This window comes from Lotus japonicus, chromosome 1, assembly GCF_012489685.1.
Source record: "Lotus japonicus ecotype B-129 chromosome 1, LjGifu_v1.2".
Classification (NCBI taxonomy): domain Eukaryota; kingdom Viridiplantae; phylum Streptophyta; class Magnoliopsida; order Fabales; family Fabaceae; genus Lotus; species Lotus japonicus.
The window spans coordinates 23,673,780-23,682,183 of record NC_080041.1 but is presented as its reverse complement, the minus strand read 5'-3'; the positions used below and the strand labels follow the sequence as shown (position 1 = coordinate 23,682,183).

At 38.1% G+C, this 8,404-nt stretch overlaps 1 protein-coding gene across 1 annotated transcript in view; it reads left to right on the top strand.

Moving 5' to 3' along the window:
- Positions 1–5,960: 5,960 nt before the first annotated feature.
- The window catches only part of LOC130734196 (phospho-2-dehydro-3-deoxyheptonate aldolase 1, chloroplastic-like), a 4,127-nt gene continuing 1,683 nt past the window's right edge, over positions 5,961–8,404 (top strand). Inside the window, exons 1-3 of the mRNA XM_057586545.1 lie at positions 5,961–6,707; positions 6,812–7,089; positions 8,065–8,341. Of these exons, the coding sequence (XP_057442528.1) occupies positions 6,156–6,707; positions 6,812–7,089; positions 8,065–8,341 (1,107 nt within the window). The 5' untranslated portion in view covers positions 5,961–6,155. The remainder of the gene's footprint in view (positions 6,708–6,811; positions 7,090–8,064; positions 8,342–8,404) is intronic.

Sequence of the window (8,404 nt, the reverse complement as noted above, 5' to 3'; positions counted from 1 at the left end):
AACAACAACAACCAATCTCAAAAAACCCAACTCAAAGCAGCAAAAACAAGAGCAAAAAAACCCAGAAACGATGAAGATGAGAAGATCGAGCAAACCCGAATGACACACAAAACAAAAATCCCTCCAGTTCCTACAATTTCCTGGCCAAATCATCCATGCGAGCACCCTACTTCCTGCCACCAACTAAGGCACTCTGCAACCAACTACCAACGATCCCTGCAAATCACTTAAATTTCATCTCCCAAATGAAAAACATGAGTAGAGTCATTGCACAATTCACCAAAGAAAAGACCAAAAAATCCTTAGCTACCAAGCCTCACAATCAGTTGCTGGACATGACACCACCTTACGAGGAACTCAAATACCAACAAGGAAAAATAAGCAGCCAAAATTGATTGTTCCAAATGCCAATATACTTATAAATCAACACCCCCTTACTCTGTCATGGACCATGCCTCTGCTCCCTACAGTACACCTTCTCTGGCACTTACAACACACCTCACAAACATTTCTGGGCACGCACCACAACCCAACCCAGCCACACCCACTGCAACCCCCAACCACATCTAGATCGAGTCAACCCAACCCAGATCGAGAGAAGAGGAAGAAAGGTGAGAAGAGGAAGAAACTGGAACATGTGATTTTGATGAGGGCCGAGAGAGATGGGTGAAGTTTGTGGTGGTCAGATCTTTCTTTTGTGATGGGATGAATAGGGTTCAATTAGGGATTTATTATAATTAGATTAGGTTAGATTATTAGATTAGTTTATTAGTTAGATTATTAGATTAGGTTATTTATTAAGTTTTTAATTTTTTTTTCTGATTATTTAAAAAAATTAAAAAATAATAATAAAAGTCACGGGGAAATGATGAATGGGATAAAATTGAGAGCTGGCACACTTTGGCCTTAATTGAATTAAAAAAAAATTCTAGGGACCAAATTTGATGCAAAAAATTTCTAGGCCATGGATTTGATTCCCTTTACAATTACAGGGGCCTTCTGATATATTAAGCAAAAAAAAAAGACGTTTTCAGTGTTTTCATGAGAATTGGAAACGGAAAAGATGAAACACGGTGGAAACTTTGTACTAATATTAAACACATCCTCTTCTTCTTTTTACTTTTGAGTCGGTGGTTCACAGATCTTCGTTTCTACTCTACTCCACTTACTGTATAGGTCGTCTAAAATCATCACTTCAGTCCACCACGGTCCTTTTTCTTCGACCCTAGTTACACCGCCGCTTGTGACCACAGCGTCTAGAACCACCTGTTCGCGTCACCGCCAGAGGCAATGTTTGGGGCATTGGATGATTTTAGTGTATCTCTTTTGGCTAGACTTTGATGAGCTTTGTGATACCTGCCAATATCTATTGAAAATAGTGGAAGCAAACATGTTTTCAATTTTAAAAATTTGAAAATAGAAAATTAAACCAAACATATTTTCTAAATCTTGAAAATTGAAAATTGAAAACAGTTTTTAGAAAATAAAATTAGAAAACGAAAATAGGAAATGTTTTCTCAAATCAAACAGACCCTAAGAAAGAGGTTTATCAACGCAATTATTTTTATCTCACATTTGAAATATAGAAAAAGAATTTAGTTTACAGGATTAAAGAACACAATTATTTTACTGTCACATTTAAAATGAGATAAATAATATAACAACAATAAATAAAACACAAAAATTCGACTCAAATTTAAAGAAATGAAAATTTCTATTTTTTCTATCTAATAATAATCCATAAAACTAACCTAGAATTAAAGACAAATAAAATAATTTTTTTAATAAAAAAGAACTCTAACCCGACGGGTTGGCTCGCTTGACCCGCGGGTTGGCCCGTTTAACCCGTGGGTTAAACGAGCTGGGTTGCACTAACCCAAGTTCTTTTCGAACTGGAATTTAACCAACCCAACCCGGCTCATTTAACCAACCCGTCAAGCTGGCCCGCGAGCTGGAACCCATATTGACAGCTCTAATAAGCGGTGATGCTTATGAAAGACCAAGAACCTTGGAAAAGGTTTCATCTATTATTCTCCTCGAAGAAGCTCTATCCACACTGCCTAAATCTCTCACTACCAGCTCCCTAATCTACTTCCTACTTCCCTTTTCTCAGCTTTATGTCTCATGTTCATCATCTTTCCATTAAGGTGACTTTTTTTTTCCTCCGAGTTTTCTCTCAAGTTTCTTTTTGCTAACTGTATTCTTGGCTTCTTCAAATTTAGAGTTTTCTCCCTGTATTTCAAATACAATAAGGATAGCATGCGGAGACATCTCGCACAAATATTCATCAGGCCCAAACACCAAAGGAGCTAGGATGACAGGTTGGCTGCTATAGAAGACAAATCCCATTTGACCAAAAAAAAAAAAAAAGAAGACAAATCCCAGAACCAAAAATCCCGTAGAAAAAAAATTTTCTCTTTTAACACATCAAGAAATCTCAATATATGCTTTTTTTCACACAAGCAAGTGTATAAAAAAAAACATTACAAATTCCTCGAGACCATAAAAACTCAAACCTAATGATTTTTCAAGCTCCCAAAGTCGTTTAGCATGGGTCTAAATATCATTTGATTCTTGATTAGAATTATTTTGATGGTTAGTATTGTTAATAATAAAAGGTATCATTAATTGTGTTTTGAAGTTTTTAGTTGAATCTCAGTCAGCCAGGGATCTCCGCGTCCATGAAAGAAGGCATAGAAACCCCTGGGCCATATTCCATGAGCATGTCGCAAAGCACCTCCAAAGACAGGGTTAAAAACTACCATTAACATATTCAACTTAGTGACATTAGAAGGGGGTGATCAGCACCTGAGACTAGAAAATTGCACATGACCTCCATTGTAATTCAGAAGATCCATGTAAGCATCTTGCATAGAAACCTCTGTATGAGGTAGTAATATGTGAAATAGAAGTGCAGATTTGCTATGTTGCTTGAAAAGAAATGTAGCATGCAGATTATTTAACTAAGTTTAGGACTAGGTCTTTGGACAATCTTGCTGTTAGAGTTTTTGCTTTTACTTTTGCAGAATCACCATATTGGGTGATTGTTTATTTTGTCTTTAATTTTGGGTACCAAAAAGTTCTTAATTTAATAAGTAATTAATTCATATTATAAATACTATTTTCTCACATGAGCTTGAGTAGCGGACCTTCTTGATGATAGGGAGGAGCCATGGCTCCCCCAAAATTTTGAGAAAAAACTTGCAAAATTAATATGGTTACATTTCTTTATTTATATAAAAATATATATTTGTTAAAGTTGCGTAGTTAAGACTGTGTTGTTCAGTGTTCTAGTGGTCAGTGATTTTGACATCCTGCCCATGAGCCAAGGTTCGATTCTTGGTTTCAGCTTTATACTGATTTTTTAGTTTATATTAACCCCTTTTTATACTACTGTAATATATTTACAAATTATCCCCTTTTTAACCGGTTGGTTCGACCTTGAAAGAAAAAAGGCTTAAAAGCAGATTAGGTCCCCCACGATTCACTTCCGTGCAAAAGTGGTCCCTAAACTATTTTTATAGCATTTTCAGTCCCCCACATTTTCTCCCCGTCACCACAGTTGGTCCTTCTGTTAAAATTTGAACAAAAGTTTCTTGCGTGTCAAATTTTAATTCACGTGGAGGAGAGAGAAGGAGCTTATTGAGAGAGAGAGAGGGAGCTTAGTGGGAGAGAGAGGGAAGACATGTGCCTTGCACGTGACCCTCCTTTGAAAATCCTAATTCATAATCTCAAATTAGCAATATGAAGGTCCAAAATTGCACATTTTCATAAACCAGAGAGAAGAAAGTGAGAGAGCCATCAATGGTGAAGAGGTAATTTAAAAAAAAAAAACTCAATTTGTACCACCATCATCGTACAGAACTCAAATTACCATCTTACACAAGAAAATGCTTCTAGCTTGAACTCAAATTACATTATATTTTTTCGTTTTCTCTCTTCAATTTTTCAGACTTGTGATGTTCAAAGCAAAGCAAGTCAATGGATCAAGTGACATCAATTTTTCGTTCTCTCTCAATTTCAATTTTTCAGGCTTGTGAGGACGTTCTCTTCCTCCTCCATTTCTCACCAGAAACCTTCACTCTCATTCGCAACATCAATTTCAGCCCCACCACAACCACCAAAACATTGAAAATGAAACAGAATTCTCATCCTTTGTTTTGTCCCTGAAAAGAAAGAAGATGGAAGCGCAAGAAATTTTGTAATGGATGAGAGTTCAAGAAAGAAGATGAAGCTTCTCCTCCGTCCCAGCAATTTAACGCACCCCCATAGCAACCCATAGCCAAGGATCGATGTTGGAGAATTGAGATTTTGGGGAATTAGGGATTTGGTGTTTTTTGGGTTGGGATCAGGTAGATGAAGAAGGAGAAGAAGAGCACGTGCCTCTCACATGATCCTTCTCTCTCCTAATATTGTCCACATCATTAAAAAGCTTCCATGTAGGAGAGATCCGTCCAATTTTTGACGGAAAAGAGCTCAGGGACCAACTGTTGTAACGAGAGAAAACGTGGGGGATTGAAAATGCTATAAAAATAGTTTAGGGACCAATTTTGCACGAAAGTGAATTGTGGGGGACCAAATATGCTTTTAAGCCAAGAAAAAAATGTGATCTAAATTTCCAATAATCATAGACATGAATTATAACTGTTTTGGAATGAATTATTTGTTTGCATTGCCAATAAAAATGTTTTAGTTTATCTATTGATGAATCTTATTTCAGCCCCTCCAAAAAATTTCACCAAGATCCGCCACTGAATTTCACTAAGACAAAGAAATAATTGGGTTAGGTGCTTGAAGCTTTTTCACAGGAAGTGCGCTCAAATTGTTCGAATTACTATTTTATTTCTAAAAAGACATGTTATCAGTAGATTAACCTTTCCCATCTAACTTTCTATACAAAATACATGTCATTGATCATAGACTTGTCTAGTTTAGGGGTTTATTTGGATTTCAATTGAGATTAACTCGAAAGCACTTTTAACCCAACAGAACCTTAGGAGTTACTTTCATATTCACACTAAAATTCTTGTTTTTCAGTTGAAATTGTTTTAAAACAACTGAAAACCAAACACACACTTAATTATGGGTAGCAGATAATTTCCCTTCACAAGTTCAACCCTCATCTTCCCTGCATCAATCAAGTCCACGAACTCTTTTGGGGGAGGTGTTGTCTCTCCACCCATGAGCTTATCTCCAAATGTCATCCGTTTGAGTTGCTCATCCCCACCGGGTGGTTTTTTCATTCATGATCACCTCTAGCACCTGAGAGAAAACTCTCCACGCCCCCCTCTAAAAAATTATTATTGTTGTGTTTAAAGTTTTTAACCGAATAAATAAATAAATAATATTATAATCAAATATTATTTTCTGATTTTTCTCAAATGAGTTCCACTCATACAAAGAAATAATTGGATAAGTGGACCATGAAGCGTTTTGAAAGGCAGTACACTCAAATATTGGTAGGCTTATTATTTTTATTAAAGAAACTCCCTTTCTTCAAACCACCTAATTATTAACCTTTTCTATATTACCAAAAGAAAAAATTAACCTTTTCTATCCAACTTCAATTCTATCTATACAAAAATACAAAATCCTACAAATAATTATCTAATAAAATAAAACCACACCAATTTGATATGAAGAATGCTTTCAACAACTTACTCGTGTCCCACAAAGCCTTAGTAGTCGCCCTTATTTGACTTGAAGTTCATGATAATAAACAAATAATTTAATTTCCACACATTACTAAAAAGTTGTTAAAAAAAACCATTTTCCTCCGCTTGGCCCGCCGGCGGCGTTTAGTAGGTAGACAACCGATCTAAGTCACACTTCATTGCCAAACCAAACCAAACAATCTCACCAAAATCCCCAAAATACCCTCAAGAACTTCAAATTGACAAAAACACCCTCCCCCAACTACCCCATGTCTTTACCGAACACACACACACCACCAACAACAACCACCACCACAACAAGCCCTTGACGCAGCCCTTTTTTTTCTCTATAAAACCCTCACCAAACTCATCTCCATTTTTCAGGCCACACCAATTTTTCTCACACAAAGAAAGAAAAAAGTGACCTGAAAATTTTCTCATTTCACATTTCTCAATTCTCATATCTCATCACAACAAAGCAAAGCAAACACATTTTCCACTATGGCTATCTCTTCCACTGCCACATCCCTCAAATCATTAACCCCTCAAACCCACTCCCTCATTCCCTCTTCCACCAAACTCAACCAATCTCCATTCTCCAGGCCCAAGCCCAAACCCGGGCCCAATTCCTCCATCTTCGCCGTCCACGCCGCCGAGCCTGCAAAAAACCCCGTCGTCTCCACCGACAAGCCGCAGATTCCACCGCAACCCACCGCCTCCACCGCCGTCCGAAATGCCGGGACCGGTAAATGGACCGTTGAGAGCTGGAAATCGAAGAAGGCTTTGCAGCTACCTGAGTACCCGAGCCAGGAGGAGCTTGACGCCGTGCTCCAAACCCTCGACGCGTTCCCGCCGATCGTGTTCGCCGGAGAAGCCCGGACGCTTGAGGATCATCTCGCACAGGCCGCCATGGGAAACGCTTTCCTCCTTCAGGGTGGTGACTGCGCTGAGAGCTTCAAGGAGTTCAATGCCAACAACATTCGTGACACGTTCCGTATCATTCTTCAGATGAGTGTTGTCATGATGTTCGGTGGCCAAATGCCTGTCATCAAGGTAACAATTCATGTGGAAATTTGTGGATTTGAGCTGAATTTTTTGATGTTAGGGTTTGTTTTGGTTGAAATGTTGAATGGTGTTGATTAATTTTGTTTGTTTAGGTTGGAAGAATGGCGGGTCAATTTGCGAAGCCGAGATCGGATTCGTTTGAGGAGAAGAATGGTGTGAAGCTTCCGAGTTACAGGGGAGATAACATCAATGGGGATACGTTTGATCTGAAGTCAAGGACTCCGGATCCACAGAGGATGATCAGGGCTTATTGCCAAGCTGCGGCGACGCTCAATCTTCTCAGAGCTTTTGCCACTGGAGGGTATGCTGCTATGCAGAGGGTTACTCAATGGAATCTGGACTTCACTCAGCAGAGTGAGCAGGGAGATAGGTATGTTCATTTGTTTGTTGGTTTGTTTGTTTGCAATTGTAATTTTCACTCTGCTTTTGGTTGTTTTGTCTTTCTTGTGTTGTATTGGATGGAAGAGGAATATAGGAATATTACATTAAGTTGTTAATTTTCACATGTTGAATAAGTTCCCTGATCTACTTTGGATTGTTTAGTTGCCCAAAATTCAGATTGGCCTATATTGATAAAAAGTAGAATTTAGATTGCCCCTTCTTTTGGTTGTTTAGATTTGTACAAAAGGGTAAAATTTAGTTTTACTTTTTTGATGAAAAGCTATTTTGGATTTAGAGAAGATATGGTCAAGTGGTGATTGATTACTTGTAAGGGTGGATGCATGTCTAAGGTGGTGGGTATTATTAGGTCGTTGTCCTTCTCTTAAATGATGAAGCACAACTTGTCCAGGTGGGGTCTCAGTTCTGTGAAAGTTTTGTTAAATCAACATGAGTTTCATGAGTTACTCACAAAATGATGCTTAGGGCTATGATGATAGATAGTTACCTACACCTATGTTTATATGATGATAGATAGTTACCTACCCCTATGTTTTTTCCAACATAAGTGACCTAACGGGTGAATTTGGAGCCATTCCATTGGTCACCCTAATATACTCAGTAACTCATTCACCATTATTTGTGAGATGTAATTTGAATCACATGTGCAACTTTCCCTTTTTCCAACCACAAAGGTCAATGTTAGAGATTCTAAAGGGGTTCATAAGTTATTAACTTTTATAACTTTTCAAGTTTAGAGTGTGATTGGGCATTGGCTTTTTTTGCTTTATTATCTAAAAGGAGAGTTACACTATTGTTCTTATATACTGCTTTTCTAGAGAAACATTGATATGATTAATTTGCCTGTGTAAATTCTTTCTTTCTTTCATTTTTACATGGTCTAGTTATGTTCCTCCTGGATATATTTGAAGCTTGAGATAAATTAACTCTGTTCTTGGCATGGCAGGTACCGAGAGCTTGCTAACCGAGTTGATGAGGCCCTTGGGTTCATGGCTGCTGCTGGGCTCACAGTGGACCATCCCATAATGAAAACAACTGATTTCTGGACATCTCATGAATGCTTGTTATTGCCATATGAACAATCCCTTACTAGGTTGGATTCAACATCTGGTCTCTACTATGATTGTTCAGCCCACATGATTTGGGTTGGGGAGCGAACCAGGCAGCTGGATGGTGCCCATGTTGAGTTTCTTAGAGGAGTTGCTAATCCCTTGGGAATTAAGGTTTGGACTTGATTCCTATCATCCAACTTCACTTCATGTTCCTTCAAGTCAGGGCAGTTCTAC